This window comes from Theobroma cacao, chromosome 3, assembly GCF_000208745.1.
Source record: "Theobroma cacao cultivar B97-61/B2 chromosome 3, Criollo_cocoa_genome_V2, whole genome shotgun sequence".
NCBI classification, from domain to species: domain Eukaryota; kingdom Viridiplantae; phylum Streptophyta; class Magnoliopsida; order Malvales; family Malvaceae; genus Theobroma; species Theobroma cacao.
The window spans coordinates 30,264,048-30,283,544 of record NC_030852.1 but is presented as its reverse complement, the minus strand read 5'-3'; the positions used below and the strand labels follow the sequence as shown (position 1 = coordinate 30,283,544).

The 19,497-nt window shown below is 38.1% G+C and overlaps 6 protein-coding genes and 1 non-coding gene across 8 annotated transcripts; 4 read left to right on the top strand and 3 right to left on the bottom strand.

The window, feature by feature from the left end:
• On the top strand, positions 1,611 to 2,995 carry LOC108661436 (homeobox-leucine zipper protein ATHB-12-like). The gene is made up of 2 exons (XM_018118426.1): positions 1,611 to 2,078; positions 2,183 to 2,995. Exons 1-2 carry the CDS (start codon positions 1,725 to 1,727, stop codon positions 2,528 to 2,530), a joined length of 702 nt encoding a protein of 233 aa, XP_017973915.1. The 5' UTR covers positions 1,611 to 1,724; the 3' UTR covers positions 2,531 to 2,995.
• Positions 3,633 to 3,712, top strand: TRNAL-UAG. Its single transcript has one exon. It is a non-coding gene; the product is annotated as a tRNA-Leu (tRNA).
• LOC18605837 (pyridoxal reductase, chloroplastic) lies at positions 4,127 to 8,192 on the top strand. Of its 2 annotated transcripts, none has more exons than XM_018117774.1 (8): positions 4,127 to 4,417; positions 4,507 to 4,735; positions 5,088 to 5,181; positions 5,283 to 5,406; positions 5,634 to 5,735; positions 6,665 to 6,816; positions 6,931 to 7,024; positions 7,183 to 7,512. In XM_018117774.1, the coding sequence occupies exons 1-8, from the start codon at positions 4,295 to 4,297 to the stop codon at positions 7,258 to 7,260; spliced, it is 996 nt and encodes a 331-aa protein (XP_017973263.1). In that variant the 5' UTR covers positions 4,127 to 4,294; the 3' UTR covers positions 7,261 to 7,512. The 2 variants fall into 2 exon arrangements, with proteins under 2 accessions (XP_017973263.1, XP_017973262.1); XM_018117773.1 differs by lacking the exon at positions 7,183 to 7,512 and adding an exon at positions 7,585 to 8,192 and having other exon boundaries at positions 4,130 to 4,417.
• On the bottom strand, positions 8,264 to 9,957 carry LOC18605830 (ubiquitin-60S ribosomal protein L40). Its single transcript, XM_018117776.1, has 5 exons — positions 9,781 to 9,957; positions 9,547 to 9,633; positions 9,052 to 9,154; positions 8,636 to 8,702; positions 8,264 to 8,510 (listed from the first exon to the last, which is right to left on the bottom strand). The coding sequence occupies exons 1-5, from the start codon at positions 9,881 to 9,883 to the stop codon at positions 8,484 to 8,486; spliced, it is 387 nt and encodes a 128-aa protein (XP_017973265.1). The 5' UTR covers positions 9,884 to 9,957; the 3' UTR covers positions 8,264 to 8,483.
• On the bottom strand, positions 11,966 to 13,666 carry LOC18605836 (putative disease resistance RPP13-like protein 1). The gene has a single exon (XM_018117775.1). The coding sequence runs from the start codon at positions 13,653 to 13,655 to the stop codon at positions 13,056 to 13,058; it is 600 nt and encodes a 199-aa protein (XP_017973264.1). The 5' UTR covers positions 13,656 to 13,666; the 3' UTR covers positions 11,966 to 13,055.
• On the bottom strand, positions 14,290 to 14,943 carry LOC18605835 (putative disease resistance protein RGA3). Its single transcript, XM_018117123.1, has one exon. It carries the CDS (start codon positions 14,941 to 14,943, stop codon positions 14,290 to 14,292), a length of 654 nt encoding a protein of 217 aa, XP_017972612.1.
• LOC18605834 (probable 6-phosphogluconolactonase 4, chloroplastic) lies at positions 15,863 to 18,003 on the top strand. The gene is made up of 3 exons (XM_007039106.2): positions 15,863 to 16,366; positions 16,570 to 16,705; positions 17,274 to 18,003. The coding sequence occupies exons 1-3, from the start codon at positions 15,999 to 16,001 to the stop codon at positions 17,736 to 17,738; spliced, it is 969 nt and encodes a 322-aa protein (XP_007039168.2). The 5' UTR covers positions 15,863 to 15,998; the 3' UTR covers positions 17,739 to 18,003.

Here is a 19,497-nt window from a genome sequence, read left to right as displayed (position 1 = left end):
CCAAAGCCAGGTTCAAACCAAGGTCTGATCTTCATGCCAAGTGACATTGACATTAGATCCGATTATGAGTTAACCTTGAACAAGGAAAACAAATAGAGTCGCCTTTCGGAAGAATGATCTCTGGAAAGACGCCAGCTGAAGTGACGTGGAGCCTGTTCGTTCGAGTTCATAACGAAACCAAGTTATTTTTCAAGTACATAACTTGAACCGCGTACTAGCTATTGATGAGGATATATATATATATATATACCCAAGCAGGATAGAACTACATGTTTGATTGAGTTAGGGGCCGGATGTCTCATGCTTTAAGGCAATTATGTCTACAATTTAAACAGAAGTGGATACACGATCTGATTTTATAAGACTTCACTAAGCACAAAGATAATAAAAAAATTCATGCACGTTGTCTCAGCAACTCTCTACTCCTAGAAGAGTAGCAGAAACATTGATCAATAATCAAGCAGCTGCTCTTAATGAAGCTTCCTTTGGCCAATAGTTCAATCAACTATAACTGTAGCAACGTCTTCAAAGGTACAACAAATAGTAGAAAGGGATAATCTTGCTTCAAATCATTAGTCGTCAACAACTGCATGTAAGAAATGATTTAAAATATTAAAGAATGCAAGAACATCCAAAACTGGACTAATATCTACGAATCTTCAAATGCTCGATCGGACAAATATAACTACCCCGCATCCCTGTGGGCACCTTGATTATCGTGAGCGGGACAAGCATGACAGCAAAATCCAAAAGCATCCTACCACACAGCTCCAAATAGAAAGAAAACTGAGAGAAGGTCAACAATTCTGAATATTTTGGAATTCCCCAGACTTAACAAACAACAAAATGATCTTTGGTTTAGGTGAACAAAGTCAACAAGTAAATCACGAATCTTTAGCTATCTTCCAACCATGGAGAAGTTGAATCTCATGTAAACCCCAGTCCCACATCTCTTCGCCAAACATGAACGACCTCCCAAAGTTAATTGCATTCTATATAAAACGTATACTTGACTATCGAAAATGTTTGGTCCTTTTGTTCTGTTACCGTTCCGATCTTATCAGTGAAAATATTAAAAGGAAAACTTTCTCCTCCACATAATTGTTTGCTTCCTCATTTATTGCCTTTAACTTTCTGCAGGCTTCTTAATGTTTATATAAAGCAAATGCATGCACAGACCATTGCCATCCATGTGCTAATTGCTGTGGCTCCATTTACTTTGGTTAGATATTTCAAAAGCACAAGTGGTTCAGTCAGAGATGTTTTATAACTTTTCCTCTTCTAGATTAAGGGATGCAGCCTTTTGTTACATGTTTGCATGAGTGACAAGAAAAATAGCTTTCCTCCCATTTCTAATTTCATTCATGCAACAGTGCCGGGGTCAGGGCAGCAACCACAGAAGCTGGATTATAGTTTACAAATGGAAAAGAATGAAGACATAGATATCCACAAGGCATAGGAAAGCGAATGTCACACGATAGCTAGCCTTATTGGTTAGGAGAATCCAGCAATCAAACGTCTCAATCATTTGAAAGCAACCATACGAAGTACTTTTAACCATGGCCAACTATATATGTCCAGGCCCCCCTCCTCGGTAGAATTCTAATTCCAAACACATTCACCTTGAAAGGAGATGAAAAAAAAAAGAGTTATAAACTCTCTCTGTAATTACAGATAAGAGTATATTAACCAGGAGTTATATTTAAAACGTTAAAATTCCAATAATGGAGAGAGAGTATCATCCAGCAGCACATGAAGAAGTAGCAGAACAGCCACCTCAAACTCCAAGGAAGAAGAAGAATAAGATGAAGAACAAGAGGAGGTTTAGTGATGAGCAAATCAGGTTACTGGAGTCCATTTTCGAATCAGAGACGAAGCTCGAACCAAGAAAGAAACTGCAACTGGCAAGAGATCTCGGGCTCCAGCCTCGCCAAGTAGCTATATGGTTTCAAAACAGAAGAGCTAGATGGAAGTCAAAACAGATAGAGCAAGATTACAGAACACTCAGAGCTAATTACGACAACTTAGCATCGAGATTTGAATCCTTGAAGAAAGAGAAACAGACCCTAATGTTACAGGTACTCCGATGTTCTACTTCTTACCCTATCACAATGTTCAGTGTGGGTTTATTTAACAGAATTAGTTCCTTACAAGGTCATAGAACTTTTGTTTTCTTTCTCAGTTGCAGAGTCTAAGTAAACTGCTGGCAGAACCTCATGACATAAATAAAGACAGAAAAGGTCTTGACACAGGTGGTGGTTCGGAATATGGAGATACCAAGTGCGAGCCTGAAGCAGAAGCACAGCCAAGTATCCAACAGGCAGGAGTGGAAGACAGGGGATTCCTTGGCTTACAAATTGAAAACGACAGAGATATCGAGCATGCAGCGCAGCCAGGAGACGAATTTATGAGCATGGACGGATATAGAAATGACTCCCCTGCATCACCTGAAAAATTGTGTGGATTTGATTCGTCTGGTCTGTTCGATCATTCATGTAGCAATTCTCAGTGGTTAAACTTTTGGATTTGAAAAGTGGGCTACACCTACAAAACGAAATGTTTTCCATGTCTGTTTGTTGGTTGTCTTGTGCCATTAGAGTAGGCGAGAATCAGGAAACTGAAGTGGAGGCTCCCTTACTGCCCACCAACGTCAAGCAAGCAACCAAAGCTAAAGGCTTGGAAGGCATAGAAACTGTCCACCGAACATGTTTGAAAAGATCTTCTGAACAAGCAGGACTTGGCTATCTAATTCTCAGTCTATGACTCGTCTCCATGAATTTGCTTGAACATGAGCTAGTAAAGAGTGCAACGGGATGCTAGCGGTTGTAACCAATAGATTTCTCCACTTTCTTTCTTCCTTTTTCTTTTCTCTTTTTGGATTATGGGACCAGATCAACATATAGTACTGCAAATATAGCTTAGGGATTGCTCTCGACCTGCATATGTGCTGCTCCTTTTTAAACACGTCTTAATTTACATTTCATTAAGTCACTCATTGGATTACCAAAGGGCACCAAAAATCCCATCGATCTGCAAACGGATTTGTTAATAAAACAGGAGAGATCAAAGAACCTTTTCCATTAAACACTGCTGCTTCAGAACTTGTGATCACCCTAATTTCGTTTATGCTTAACTTGTCATCATATATACATATATAGTTCATTTATAGTCTCACTGATCTGTGTTTCAATATCAGTACCTCCATCCTTCCTTTTTGTTTAGCATTTGCGCTTTGAAATTGGACAAAGAATGACAGAACAATCGTCCCACCAAACTATCATCGTTATTATAAGAAGGAAAAAACAGAGATGGAGCCTTGCTTTTTCCCTTTAAGTGACCAAGAGGAAAACGATGTAACTATCATTGTTCAATACGAGATCATAAAGTTACTCATTGAAAAAGAAAAGAAACTCCACAAGAACAAGGTTCAATAAAACACGTTTCGCCACCCTTGTGGCCTAATGAATACTCAATTAGGTTAAAAAGAGAATGTTGATGACAGCCAAACGTCACAATTATTTGAAGAAGTTAATTGTTTGGGTACAGATTAAGTACTCAGTTGACGAGCTTCAGGGAATCAACTCGGTGAAAAACAAGTTAAATATTCAATCTTTTGTTTCTCATCAACAAAAGACAGTTTGGCCGAGTGGTCTAAGGCGCCAGATTTAGGCTCTGGTCCGAAAGGGCGTGGGTTCAAATCCCACAGCTGTCAAAGATGGTTTTTTTTTTTCATCTAACTTGATAACCTTTAACTCATTATGATATGGGGCTCAAAATGTAGGGTATCTGGACTTGAATCCAACTTGATAACGGACCTTTAACTCAATATGATATCGGGCTTAAAGTGTAGGGTATCGGACTTGAATCCAACTTGATATCTGGCTTTCAATTCTAACATTTAGCATAAACTGGGTAAAAACATTTTGGGCCACAACATGTGTGACTTAAGCTTAGCATTTTTTGTTTTCGACAACTTCTTGAGCCAGGAGAAAATGACTCATCAAATTGTTTTTAACACGTGAAATTGGAAATTGGAAAGTAATTTGACTTGTGAAAATTTCCTGAATTAGCTTTGTGGTACAAAGTAGTAGTAGTAGTAGTGGTGACTGCGGTGACTGATCGAAGTGGAGGGGTTTCTGAGACCTTGCGTCATCTTTTCTAAGTTTCAATTTCAACCACAAAAGACATAGCGAAACTATAATAACTAACAGCAAACTTCATCATTCAAAAAAAAAACAGCAGACTTCAGTTCTTCGTTCCCAACTACTGGAGTGTGTGACTGAAAACATAGGCGATGGCTTTCTCAAACTCAACTCCCGCAGCTTGCATCACTTGTCTCAGCTCTTCCAATCGATTCGCTCTCCCATCTTCACCTATCAAGTCTCTCAAGTTCCCTCTCTTCTGGCCCTGGCAAAGGGTACTTCATTATCTATCTCTAACCGTGCGTGTTGTTCTGGTTTGATTCTATGGGAGGTATTAATTTTCAGTGGTTGTTTTACTGGGCAGGTGAAGGTGGGTCCTTTGACTGTGTCTCCAATGGGGTTTGGGACGTGGGCATGGGGCAACCAGCTTCTCTGGGGTTACAAGCAATCAATGGATTCTGAACTTGAACAAGTTTTCAATCTTGCCGTGGAGAACGGCATCAATCTTTTTGATACTGCGGATTCTTATGGGACTGGTAGACTCAATGGACAGAGTGAAAAACTTCTAGGAAAGTTCATTAGAGAATTTCGAGGTTGGTTTCTTTCTCTCATTCTAAATATAACCTGCCTTGCTGTGGAATGAACATTGGATTTTGATTTCTGTTGAGAAGCTTCTAAGATGTTTGTTCAACTGACTCTTGTCAATTGTCAACTAATTATAATGCACTCTTTATGTAGTACTGCTTAATTTTGCGATGGTTCTCATAATAAGTTACGGAATTTGAAATTTATACAATTGGAGATTGTTATTCAGTTCTGACACAATTGACCTTTATTATTATAGCTGATAAAACCAGAACTCTTCAGTCATCATGCCAATCTAACAATAGAGAGTGTTAATCTTACCATTCTAGTATTTAATTTTCTATATTGTTGTAATCTCAGGGGAAAAGCGGATAGAAGATGAGATTGTGATTGCTACAAAGTTTGCAGCATATCCCTGGCGTCTAACACCAGGTCAATTTGTTCAAGCTTGCAGGTTTGCTATTCTATTGCTTTTATATAATTGATCCTCTTTTATCTCACAAGTGACCGACATGTAGTAATGATAATTAAATTTGATGAAGAACTGTTTTCCAGGGCCTCTCGGGATCGAATGCAGATTGAGCAAATTGGAATAGGACAGTTACACTGGTCCACTGCAAACTATGCTCCCCCACAAGAATTAGCTCTTTGGGGTGGTTTAGTGGCAATGTATGAGCAGGTTTGCCATTAATTACTTTTAAAGTGGTTATTATCATGCAGTTTACTAGAAAGAAACAAGATTAATCATTTTCCATTGGCATGTGAAAATTGTCCTAGATTCAAACTTCAACCACAAAAAGTTGAGAATATCTTTTTGGCATCATAGCAAGTTTGTTTCTGTAGTCTTTTGGATGATTTTTTTTGTTGTTGTTCACTGACCAAAATCTACTTGATATAAATTTTCAGGGCTTAGTTAAAGCTGTTGGAGTTAGCAATTATGGACCCAAACAGCTTGTAAAGATTTATGATTACCTTAAAGCCAGAGGAGTCCCTCTATGTTCAGCTCAGGTATAGATAATTTAGAAATATTTCTACTTTTTTTATGTTAAGAGGAATTTTGTTTTCGTTATACTTGCTTGTGTTTCATGTAGCAAAACTAAGAACCACTGCATCCTTGAAATATCGTGTTTCCCCCAACACCTGCTTTGTGTTACTTTAAAACCAAGTGCCCTTACGGTTATACTTGCTTTAATTTTTGTGCTTGTGTTTCTTGTTTTCATCAAATTCAAACAATCACATATTTTTGGCCCACTCTTACTGCCATACCTCTGGTTTTGTGATTTTTCTTTTCTCTCTATTCCAACCCTATGTTTTGGAGTTTCTAATCTCCTTGATGGCCATGGCTGCTAGTGGATGCATATGCCCAACTACCTAAAGCCTCCAGTAACAGTACTATTTAAAGATAGCCACAGTTAAACACATGCATAAAAAGTGTCTGGGCTTGTTCTACCTCCCTTCTCCAAAATCCCAACTCTAAGGATGTTAAATGACAGAGAAAAATGTATAAGTGGGTTTAAGCGTTTTAGTGAAGAACATGATTCAACTTGTAGTTTTATTTCGTTTTGTTCATTTGATTCAAAATTTTGTAGAAACGGTTAATTAATAAGAAGTTATAAATATGGTAGCTATTTGCAAATAGCATATTCCTGCTTAATCAAGGACATGGCTGAGTTTATCATGGATGTCAATAAGCTTAGTGCATGGATGATGTATGGGCACTTTTCTATTTTTGGTTTGTGCACAAGAAGAGAGCACTACTGTTCAATCTCTCAGATTTTGTACTCAAAACCACCGCCCAAGCTAAGCCTCAATGGCAGACTATCTAACTAAAATAGAATACTTTGATGTATCCCATGCCTGAACATGTAGCTACTACTAAGAATTCCTTTTGGTTGTTGTGATTCTAAGGCTTACATCGAGAATGACCCCAATTTCAGGTACAATTTTCTCTGCTAAGCAAGGGAGAAGTGCAGATGGAGATTAAGAATATTTGTGACTCTCTGGGTATCCGCTTGATTTCTTATAGTCCTCTGGGACTTGGAATGCTTACTGGAAAATATACACCTTCCAGGCTTCCAAGTGGGCCTAGGTAATAGAAATACTACTGTTTGTTACTTTTAGATAAGCTAAAAGAGATTTAAAGGATCCTCTCAGTGCATGGTCGACTGCTTATTTCATGACAAGTTTTATCGTCTCTTAACAGGGGCCTGTTGTTTAAGCAAATTCTTCCAGGATTGGAGCCCTTGCTGGTTTCCTTAAGAGAAATTGCAGAAAAACGGGGCAAAACCGTACCTCAGGTACTTCTGATGTTAACTTTGCGTGCAACTATTTCATTTGTACGTCGCACTCCATCCTTGAAAATTAAGCAGTCTATTAGAACTTTGAAGTTCTCATTAACAATAACTGAAGTGTGTTATTAGATCTTTGGCCTTATCTTTCAAGTATTCTCTTCTAGAGCACCAAACATCCTCCAACACCAAGTAGTTTTACATCTAGGCCTAGCCTCCCTCTTGAAGGAGAATACAAGCATTGAGTTTGTTGGAACATGCATACTCCCTCCTTCGATGGCCAACCGTTGCATCTGTGTGGCGGGACTTTTATCACCTGGTGCTAGGGTGGTCCTCTGACAAGAATGACATGTTCAAAGTTGCTTGGCCAAGATTTTATTTTAATGGTAAAATAGAAACTACCGTTAGTAGATCACTGGACTGTAAGGTATTCAGTTTGAGTCAAGATGAGATTCTCTTACTCAAACATGAAGAGAAATAAGGAAATCTTCCCTCAATTTTGATGTTAATTAACTTAAGCATTAAACAGGATATGCATGGAATATTCCTAAATAAAATGTCATTTGCAGGTCGCAATAAACTGGTGCATCAGCAAAGGCACCATTCCAATACCTGGAGTTAAATCAGTAAAACAAGCACAAGAAAATTTGGGCGCTCTTGGATGGCGCCTAAGTTCGAATGAGTTGCTTCAGTTGGATTGTGCAGCTCAGCAGTCCCCAAGGAGGATGATCCAAAATATTTTCCAGACAAAATAATCAGTTTGGAACTACAGCGTCGAATCTATAGCATGGAGTGATCCAATCAGGTGCAATTGACGAATGTAATTTTGACGAAATGCAAAAGCAACCCCGAAGAAAAGAACAATTTTGGGGCGCAAACCACAGAAACTGCTGATTAGTGGTATTTCCATCAACTAAAAGGGCTGTGGCAGTAGGATTTCCATCCTATACCTTTCCAACAAATAGAAGAGAGGAAGATTGGAGCAACATCTGTTACCAATTTTGAAGCTGAAATGCAGGAAATGGCGTGATGCCTACAAGTGAAAATTAAATTGTACATGAAGCACAACATACAGTATTCCATGTATCATATTGCAGAGTTGCAAAGTTGTTCATGCACAAAATCATTGAAAAAACTTGTTTTCAGTAGTGGAAATACGGTCCAATATTCCTTTTCAGCTTCATGAGTATTTTATTCTCCACCAAACCATAATTCTAGATGGGAAGCCCCCCGAGCCGAACACAGTTATAAAACAAAAATGAGAATGAAACCATCATTATATCAAAAATAAGAAACTCACTGTCAAAGACAAACAAAATCACATGCACCAAAAGGGGTTCAACTTAATGAAATTAAAGCTATCTTTGGGATAGTCAAGATGTCTGTTATTTAGAACTATATTGTCCAAAAACAACATCCAGAAATCTAATAATACTAAATGTAGAATTCCTCCCTCAAATTTTGCAATCTACTTGATCTTCTTCTTTGGCCTCAACTGTCAACACAAAGAACTAATTGTCAATTGGGTGCAAAGGAAAAGGCAGATGAGGTTTACATGATGAAATCTGGATAGTCATTGGCTCATGCATATTCAACAGAATAACAGCTTAGATGATTTACCTGATTGCTATGTCCACACTTCTTTTTCCTGCAGTTCACAGCACGGGGGTGCAGACGAGCATAACACCTACAGCAAATATGTCAATGGTAAGAATTCCAGAATCAACATAGAGAACAAAAATTTTCAATACTAAATGCATGTCCATTTTATAAAGGAAAACAAAAAATGCAATATCATATAAAGCAGTATGGCATGCTTTTGGGGCTCATAAAATAATTTGATACTTCAAAAAAACAGAACAAAAATGCTGATTTCAAGAATCAGAAGGATGCAGGTACCTATTTAGAGACAAGGGATGATCTAACTAGATGCATAATCAACATACATGCTAGTGCTCCAATCAAGATTCATTTCAAACAAAGTTTGTAAATTACTAAAGAAGTAACCACAGAGAAAATAAAAAGCGCAGACATACTTGCGGCAGATCATCTTGTCCTGGTTGTACTTCCTAGCCAATGCCATCAAAGAAGGCTCAATAATGCCACCACGAAGCCTCAGAACCAGATGCAAGGTTGACTCTGCACAGTTCCACATAAACATTCAAATCAAACTAAACTAAATGTCAGATCATAAACAAAAAGGTAAAGGGTTTGAATTCAACATTCCAGTCCTTCCCCTAATTATGAGTGCTATTTTTCCTCATAGAGATCCATAAAACTATCAAGTAATTTACAATAAAGTCGATAAAGCTATATGAGAGTTAACTGAATTAGTTCAAATGATTCCCATAAATTTCTTCTCCTCTACTTCTCTCATTTGCTCAACAAGCGAACATAATTTTCAACAAGTCCATGGCTTTGATTCACATGTCAGTACGAAACAAATAAATTTAAAGTACTTATAGTATCTTTTCTCAAATTGTAATGAATTTTCTCGAGAATCAACAGGGCCGATGCTCAAGAGTTGTTACCTTTCTGAATGTTGTAGTCGGCAAGAGTACGGCCATCCTCAAGCTGCTTTCCGGCGAAGATCAATCTCTGCTGGTCCGGTGGGATACCTGACAACATTTAAACCGGCAAATCCTCATGATCAACGAACACATTCACTATCTGATTTCCTTCGTAAAACAGGTAGGAGAAAAAAAAAGGTGGCCAAATGAAAGAAGAAAAAAATAAAGAGAGAGAAAGAAAAGAGAGGCATATACCTTCCTTGTCCTGGATCTTAGCCTTAACGTTGTCGATAGTGTCACTGGATTCGACCTCTAGGGTTATGGTCTTCCCCGTTAGGGTTTTCACGAAGATCTGCATTTTCCTAACCCTGCTCCTGCTTCTGTCTCTCTCTCTCTCTCTCTCTCTTCTTCTCAAAGCTTTTCCGTTATCAGTTTCTTTATATACGTGGATATTATGGACTAGGGTTTTTGGCTATTGTTTGGTTACACGGTTTTTTTTTTTTTTTCTCGCATTGCAAACTTGGGGTGACAAATGACTGGAAACAGGAATAGGGATAGCAATATCTTTTATTCCTTCATCCACCGATTTTCCCTTTATTAAGTATAAAACTTCGAATAATAATAAAAAAAAGTTATAAAAATTTTATAATGGCCAAAACCAGAAAATAAAAAATAAAAAAAACCTTTTCAGTCATAAATTATAAAATTTCAATAGTGAAATCAAAATTTTATTGTTTAGAAAAATAAAATTTTAACTAATAACATAAATAATTTAATATGTTACAAATACATAATAATATATGTTACGGATCTTAAAAAAAAAAGGAAAATTTCAATTTATAATATAAATAATTTAATATGTTAAGGATGCGTAATATAAATATGTTAGGGATGCTTAGAAAAATAAAATCTTAACTAATAACATAAATAATTTAAAAGAAATCCAAGTTTGAAAATGGATTAGTTATTATTTCATGCTCAAAAAATTTAAAAAAAATATGAATAATGTTATTATTTATATGAAAATTTTATATGATAATCTTGGATAACAAATGGAAAAAATGAATGGGGAAGAATGGTAAAATCTTAATAGCATGGAGGTATAAATAATGTATTTTTGCATGGTTGGGCTTTGGAGATCTAAACGAACAATGAACAAAGAAGGGACTTTATGATCATTTCCCCACGTAAGCATTAAACTGTCACGAGCTAAATTAATAATAGATGCAATATATTGGGAATTTATAAACAACAATTAATCAAACTATGTAATAAGAAACTTTGAAAATATTAGTAGAGTACTCGGATCTTGTCAGGACTCTTACTAGAAAATGTGCCGATATAATGGCTGAAGCCTTAATTTCTATCAAGAATCCAATGATAAACTTATAGTAATGTGTCTTGAGAAAACTGAACTAAAAGAATGATTACTCGGGTAAAATGATAATTATGGTCTTATATATCTATGCTTATTTGTTAACATCAACCATACCAGAGGCTGGGACTAGTAGGGCTCCGTCCCCTCCAAAGTTTCAAAATTTTATAATTTATCTTTGTTTTAAAATTTTAAAATTTTAAAATTTNAAAATTAAAATTTTATAAATTATTTTATTTTGAAAAAAAATTATTTTCATCTCTCTAAATATTGAATTTTTTGATTTTATCTCCTTAAATTTAAAATCTTGACTCTGCCAGTGAATCATACCATCCCTCCATGAAGTTGGTATCATGACAAGGAAGAAGAAGAAGAAGAAGAAGAAGAAGAAGAAGAAGAAGAAGAAGAAGAAGAAGAAACACTATTCTTTTTCTTCTTGTTTCACCAATTTTAAATTGTTGAGACCGGATCTGTCATATATCACTTGCGCCAACTGAGAAAATTCATGCCTAGTTAGCTACTTTGCATCTGAAGACATGATATGGTGAGAGGGTACATGTGTGATTATATCTAATAGCAAGTCTCAGAAGGGTATTCCTTTTGCATTCGATATGTTAAAAGACCATAAATGGATTTACAATTGTTTAAAGGATCTTTACTTAACAAGTATGTAGGCTGCACTCAGCACCGGGCTAGAGCCATATATCTTTATCCTCCCAGAAAAACTGGAATGTGAGCTTCCCATCGTGAATAGGCGTGGAGATATAAAATATGGAAACAATCAAATACAATCTTCTGACAAAGTGAGTTGCTCCAGAAACTGGAACTGAAAAACCTGCCACAAATTCATAAGCATGAGAAGTACTGATAGAAAATGGGCAATTAGTTCTTGAAAAGTAGTCAAACAAAATATTCATACCTGCGGAATTGTAAACTCCCTTAAACGTGTTTTTGGTTGTTGCTACTAACTAACCAGGCAAGGCCTGATTGCAGTACTTTGAAGCTTATGCTCGAGATCAACAAGAAAACATGCAATTAAAGAAAGAGGTGCCACAATCCGAAATGTAAAAGTTTTTCTTGAATGTTCATTTAGTTTATTCTTGAAAGGAGCTCAAAGGGGAACAGTTGTCAATCTCTAGGTACTCAAGAGTCAATTTGTCTTTACACATTATTCCATCAGGCGGGGATGCCAGATTCTTGCAGTAGTAAATTTTGACACGCTTAAGCCTGGTAGGTAAATCGCCTTGCTCAAGAAGTGATGTGAGAGAAGAACACTTGTGAATCTCCAAGTACTCAAGGGCTTTATTGTTCTGCAGCATCATGTTGGGAAGAGTCTTCAAAGGTCCACAATCTCGGATGACAAGTTGTTCCAGCATGCCTGGCAACCCCTGTTCTGGAAACGACTCAAGCTTTGGACACCAGTCAACTCGCAACTTCCGGACAGAATTAACCTTCTGAATCTCACAAGGCAGTTTTTTCAAGTTATCACAATAACTCAAATCTAAAAGTTTTAGCTCTGGCAGCAACTTTATTTCTTCATCCGGCAAAGCAACAAGTTTAGGGCAGTGAGAGATTGTCAAATGTTGAAGTGAAGCAAGGTGTTTTAATCCCACCTGCTCATTTGACAAACCCTCAAGATCACCACAACCAGCAATCTTCAAATCTAGAAGTTTTCCAAATTGTTTAATTATACATTCAGGTAGGCATTTGACAAATGAAATTAGTCTTATATGCAGAAAGGTCAGCGAACTGAAGTCAACTATACTCCCGAGAAGCTTGGCATTTGAATCCAAGAATTTTAATTTCTGAAGGTTTACAAGCCTTGGAAATGCTCCCAATTCCAACCAACCATCTATCTCTAATGCTTCCAGTGAAGGAAGGGACTTGGGCAGTTCAATTAGCTTAGCACAACATACAAGAAAAAGCGACCTGAGGCAAGGTAATTCTTGAGATTCTAAATTCTCGTGTTGAGAAAGGCCTGTAAAAGATTCAAGAGCCTCACACTTTTGAACTTTCAGTTTTTCCAAGGAAGGAAATCTGTGTGAGAATTTCTTCAATATAGGACACCTGAGAATAGACAGTTGGCGAAGGCAAGGAAAAGCTTCTACTCCATTCTTGAAGGACCATTCCTCCCATTCTTTCATGTTCTCGAACTTCAGAATCTCCAACAGTGGAAAAGGCTTGATTGAAGGATCAGCACCCCGTAAAAACTCAGCCCCCCCATGCTTATACCATTCATTCCTGTAATGCTGAGATCTCTGAGAGAAAGTAACTGGCGAAGAGATGGTAACAAAGTGAACTTTTTGCAACCATAAAGATGCAAGCAGACCATGTTCGTGAATGAAGAATCCCCCAACCTACTTGGAAATTCTTTACCACCATAATATTTTATTGTGAGCTTTTGCAAGCTTTCACGAGCTTCTAACACATCAAACACCTCTGTTTCAACTGTTTCATATCGTGAATCATTGCTATTATAGCTCCACTCTAAAACAAATTCATCAAGGTTCTTCTTAGTCTTCAACTTTGCCTGAATTGCGTCCTTGATGTTAGTCACATTGTGCAACCCTGAAATGGAAAGTGTTCCACGGAGATTAGACAGGTTTTCAATCTCTGTCATCCCTGGGCTGTTACCTGTCCTCACAACAAAATTGGACACCATTTGGAGGTTTGTTAACCTTCCCAATCGCAGCGGCATCTTTTCTAGACAAGTTTCACGAGTGTCAAGATGTCGTAAGTTAGTTAGGCTTCCCATGTCCGTTGGCAGTGTCCCAAGGGCCAAGGGAATGACAATTCGTTAATATCAATGTCTGCAAGTTGTAGAGATTGTTTGTGGACTTAGATAAACTGCTCTGATGAACTCCAGACAAAGGATCTAAAGGTAAAAAGGTGCTTAGACAGTCGACTTTGCTTAAGGGCTCAAATTTTTGGAAGGTATCATTGGATCCACAAGTGTATGACAAGTGACGAGTTTTCACTGGAAAATTCTTACCCTTGCCAAAATCCATGTCTTCAAACCTAAGACATGTTTTTTGTGAAACAGACTGGGCTAGATCATGGATGAGATCATGCATCACAAATCGTGATTTATCATCAGCAACGTGTTGAAAGCAAGACCTAGATACTAGAGCAGAAAAATAACTGTGACCCACAGCTTCCATGCTTTCACCCTCTTCTGGCTGCTGGATGAAACCCTGTGCCATCCACAACAGGACTAACCTGTCTTTGCCTAACTCAAAGTCGTACGGAAATATTGAACAATAAGCAAAGCATTCTTTCAGATGTACAGGCAGATGATGATAACTCAACCTTAGAGCTGGAAGAATTGAATTATCCGGCAATTTCCACATCTTGCTATGCAAGATACTCTCCCACTGACTACCGTCAAATTAAGAGCGCAAAAGGCCCCCAAGTGCCTTAACTGCCAAAGGTAAGCCTCTACACTTCGATACTCTTTTCTCAGCAATATCTTTCAGCTTTGGATAAGCATCTGAATTCCCGTTTGGAAAAACAATTTGCTCAAACAATGACATACAATCTTCTTTAGACAACTCCTCCAAATAGTGTATTGGTAGGGTGCCCACTATTGATGCAACTTTTTCACTGCGTGTTGTTACCATAATTCTAGTCCCTGCTGCACCCTTGGCGAAAAGAATCTTCAGTTCATCCCAATTCTCATAGCCTTCGTTCCACACATCATCTAACACAACTAAAAATTCTTTCCCTTTAACAAATTTGTCAGCTTCTCTTGAAGTAAATCCAAATTCTTTACAGTTCTTTCTAGTAATTGACTCAACAAGCGTTCTTGTGATCCTCTTCGCATCAAATTCATCTGCTGCACAAGCCCAAGCTTTCAAATCAAAACGATCCTTCATCATCTTCTCACCATAAACAATTCGGGCCAGAGTTGTTTTGCCAATACCCTCTAAGCCAACTATAGGGATAACATGAACCTTATCCCCAGTTCCAAGTACAGATTTCGGCAATTTCATGGTCTTCTCCTTATCAGAGTCCCTCCCAAAAACACACGATTCATCGAGCATGGGAGTTGTTGGTGTTCTTCCTATAATCTAAGACCATTTAACTCCTACATCTTCTTTCACATTGAGAATGCCTTGTTGTCTAACAATATCTTCAAGCATTCCTACGGCAGTGTTCATTCTTGACTCTAAACGCTGTTTAAAAGGATTGATGGCAGCAGCTATACCCTTCATCTTAAAATCCATCCCTTCCCTGACTGAATCACTAGCATTTACCAAGTCTAAGTGAATGTTTACCTTACTGGTGCTACTACGTGATTCAAGAACGTCAGTATCTATCGCATCAGTTATATCCTCTGCATCATATGTTACGTCTTTGACCTCCTCCAGCCAAGCCCTGACATTTGGGTCATTGAATTGCATCTCCTCGGCATGATTCAGAACTGCTTTGATGTGAAGTAAAGCCGAATTCAACATTTTGTAAGAGACACTTATTGATGTTCCACTTCATTACGTAACCTATGACATCTTGAGTGACAAATTTGTTAAGCAGCAAGCTTACGGATGCAGTTTCAAATGCTCGTCCGATGGGCATAGTTAGTTTCAAAGAGAAATTGACAGACTCAATAGACGCAGGAGGACTCGTTAAACAATGGTCAGAACGAAAACTTGGCAGGCTACAGATGGTTATTGGCAAGACAACCTATGACCAAGACTTAATTTTGTAGTAGTATAATTAAAAGAAATTCCAAGTAGGGTTCCATCCTCAGCATTTGTTAAAAAGGAAACTGACATCTTTGTATTATTGCATTGGGACCATTAGGTATGAACTATGGAGTATGGATGGAGAAAACTAAAAATCTAAAGCCAAGATTAATGATGTTCCAACCAAACAAGCCTTAAGACAACCTGACCTACGTGTCTAACGAAGGCCTTCCCCACATCGTTAGTAACGCCAGCTCACCATTTCACTAAAACCAGTTTTGGCCGGAACCTCTGACAAGTCACAAACCAAACTAGACCAAATCCACTGCTCTTTCAAAGAATCCCATAAACATGTAAAGTCAGTCTGGTCCACGCTCGTCGCGTCCGTTATAAGCTGGAAGTGCGCACTGCGCATGGCATCTTCACCTCTTCAACTTTCTACTCCACTTCGCACACTCTTCTTATCGCCGTCTCTTGGCAGATTACCTCGCATTCCTTTCCAGGCTTCTTTATTCTGGCAGCGCGTGACGCCTAAGACGCTCGTTTTCTCGACTGGGATTAGAGGTGTTTCAGGTCCCGGGAGATTTTGTTCGAGAGCCAAGGCGTCGATGGCGGGGACCACGACGGAAAAAGGGAAAGGAAAGGTGGAGGTTTTCGCTTCCGAGGAGGATCTGTCGGTGTCGCTCGCTAAATACACCGCCGATCTAGCTGATAAGCTCTCCAAAGAGAAAAGCACTTTTACTGTCGTTTTATCTGGTGGTTCTCTCATCAAGTCTCTCAGGTCTTAAATTTCCTCTTTTTTTACTTAATTTTTACCATTCTATTTCTTTGTTCGATTTATTTTTCGTAAAGTAGTTGGCTTCTTTACTCAATGTCACAATCTTATGCGTTTTCTATTTACTGCTTTTCTAATTTTATTGAATTTTGAGTTAATATCTGTATGGGCATTGTGATAATTGATTATATGGGAAATTGATCGTTCAGGAAACTGGTAGAACCCCCATATATTGATTCGGTGGATTGGTCAGCGTGGCAGGTTTTCTGGGTAGATGAGAGGGTTGTTCCGAAGGATCATAATGACAGTAATTATAAGCTAGCGTTTGATGGGTTTCTCTCAAAGGTATAATCGAAGAATATACTGTTTCTAATTTATTGTTTTTTCACTGCTGAAATGATGATAAATTTGTTTTGGGGCTAATTATTAGTACTAAATTCTGTTACCGCGATGGATATGAAAAGGTTTTTAGTCTCCGAATTGGTAGTATGGCATTTTTAGTTTAGACTACTCTAAAATTTTGAACCAAAATGCTAATTGTTTTTGCTATTTTTGATGTACAATTGGGCAATTCAGTATGAATGGGAAGGTCCAAATATGCTCGGGGTTCACAACCGAGGATATATTTGATTCTTTTCTGATTTTTAACTTAGCCAAATTAATGTCTAACATACATTATGGTTTTGGCAACTTGATAGTGTTTAATATTTTGACTGCTAGCAAGGAACCATTTATGCTGCATCAGAATTGAAATTTCACTTGGTACTTGGCTGGTAAATTCTTTTGGTCAGTTCAAGATGAAATCAATGTCATTAGTAATTAGCCATGTGAACTGCCAATGCAGGTTTTATGGTGATGTTGATATCCCATTTTCCCAACGCAATCAAGTTAAACGTGTTGTTCTCTCCTGCAGGTACCAATTCTCCCTGGCAATGTCTATTCCATCAATGATGCACTGTCTGCTGAAGGTGCAGCTGATGACTATGAGACCTGCCTCAAGCATTTGGTTAACAGTGGCGTGATTAGTGTCTCAGCAGCTACTGGGCTTCCAAAGTTTGATCTCATGCTTCTGGGAATGGGACCAGATGGACATGTGGCGTCTCTCTTTCCTGGCCACCCTCTGGTCAGGGAGAATGAAAAGTGGGTTACCTTCATTAAGGACTCACCAAAACCGCCTCCAGAGAGAATTACCTTTACTTTCCCTGTTATCAACTCATCTGCTCACATTGCACTTGTGGTGTGTGGTGCTGGTAAAGCTGGTCCAGTGCATGCTGCATTGGGGAATGGTAAAAATTCCGAGCCGCTGCCTGTTCAGATGGTTTCACCAGAAGGGGAGATGGTTTGGTTTCTGGACAAAGATGCAGCCTCCAAGCTATAAGTTGTGTGCCTATAGACTATAGTTTATCCGAGTTGCTTCTCATTGCATGCTTGAGTATGTTAAATTGGACCATTTGTTGTCTGATCAGTGGATGTGCTACTGGAGTTTGTATCCTCGATGATATTTACGGACTGGCAAGCCTTTTCTTTCTCTTGAGGAAAACATGCGAATCTTAATAAAATGTAGTTCTATATATGTCCCCTCTTTGTATCAACTGCGACAGAGTGATCAAAGTAATCATACTGTGATAATTATTTAGAGTTCAGTGTTCATCTTGCAAATGGTAAGCGGTGTGTATGGCACACATTTTGAGGGCAAAAAATGGAAAAAAAAATCGTGTGGAGGTGATTTTATTGACTTTTGAATTAAACAAACAAACAAGAAGAAATCCTGCAGAAGAAAAGCAAATTTCCTGTTAGAAAGTATATTGTTGTTGTGAAAAAATTTATTTGATAAGCCCTTTCTATCAGTCAAATCGAACGGTAACGAATGAGAGCAGAATGTTACTATATCAACACAAGTGTAGCAGTTAGGTGGTGAAGTGAACCTGCGTGTTGGCAACAGAACAGAAGCACCATAATTATATTCCTGGGATGGGGTAGCAACTTAATATATTTATTTGAGCAGGAAGATTGAAAAATCAGACTGGGCAAAGCACTGTGGATGGGGTTATTGCGCGAAGTAGGTGGTACCAGAACTGGTCATGGGAGAATCATGACCAGACAAGCCATGAATCAAACCAACCCCTGCTGGGAAATGGTCCATGATAAAAGTAAATAGGAACAACTGATAAAGACCTCCAACTTGACTCTCGTTTCCCTTTTTTACTTTTCAACCAGCAATTCTAAAAATAGCACAATATGTGCTTCTTCGAATGGATGGTTTATGTTCAAGTTTGATGGGAAGGAATCAGGCAAGGATTATGCTTCATTGATTCTGCAGTCCCTTATAGGCAGCAACTATAAATTACTCTTCGCCATAATTAAATTACTAGTTTTGATGCTGATTGCTGGCTGAAGCGCACGTGCCATGACTGAAAAATTAGGAATGCCTTCCTCTTGACCATCGGTTACTATCGCTGATTATTTATCTGTTTGTTTATTTTTTTTTAATGGGGCACATTATTTATTTCTGTATTTGAGTGACGGTATAGGTATGGGGTTTGGTATCTTTCCCTCCCTTGCAAATTAAATTGGCTTGGGGTTTCCAAACTTGCATCTGAGTCCTCAAAAGTTGTCTTGGCTTTGAAGCAAAGGATGCTCAGCCCAAGAGGATAATCCTTTTTATAAACAGAAACCTAACCTTGTGCTTATGGTATCAAACTTCAATGCATAGCTGAGAAGAAACCGGTGCCAAAGGTAGAAAATTTCATTTCTCAAGAAACTAAATGGAGAAGGATATGATTGTTAAGCAATGTGATTTTGTTGACAGTCACTCTCGAATGTTGGTCCTAAAATAGATCAGGTCAAATGGAAAGAACTGATCATTAAAATTGGTGTAAAAGCAAAACTAACTTCCTCTAGCATGGTTAATGATCATACTTGAGCGCATGTTTCTACAAAATTAAGGCTTACATCTTTTATGATGGTAACACAACTGATTTCTCAGGGACAAGACTTCATTGAGACACGCCCCTCTGGCGTGTTGTCACTGTCCCCATGGAAGCCAGAGCTCACTTTTGTAACTCTTGAATCCCTTTCATTATTGTGGTAGGTATTTGAAAAGGTTCAGCATGCCAGCAGCAGGGGCCAGCATTCAT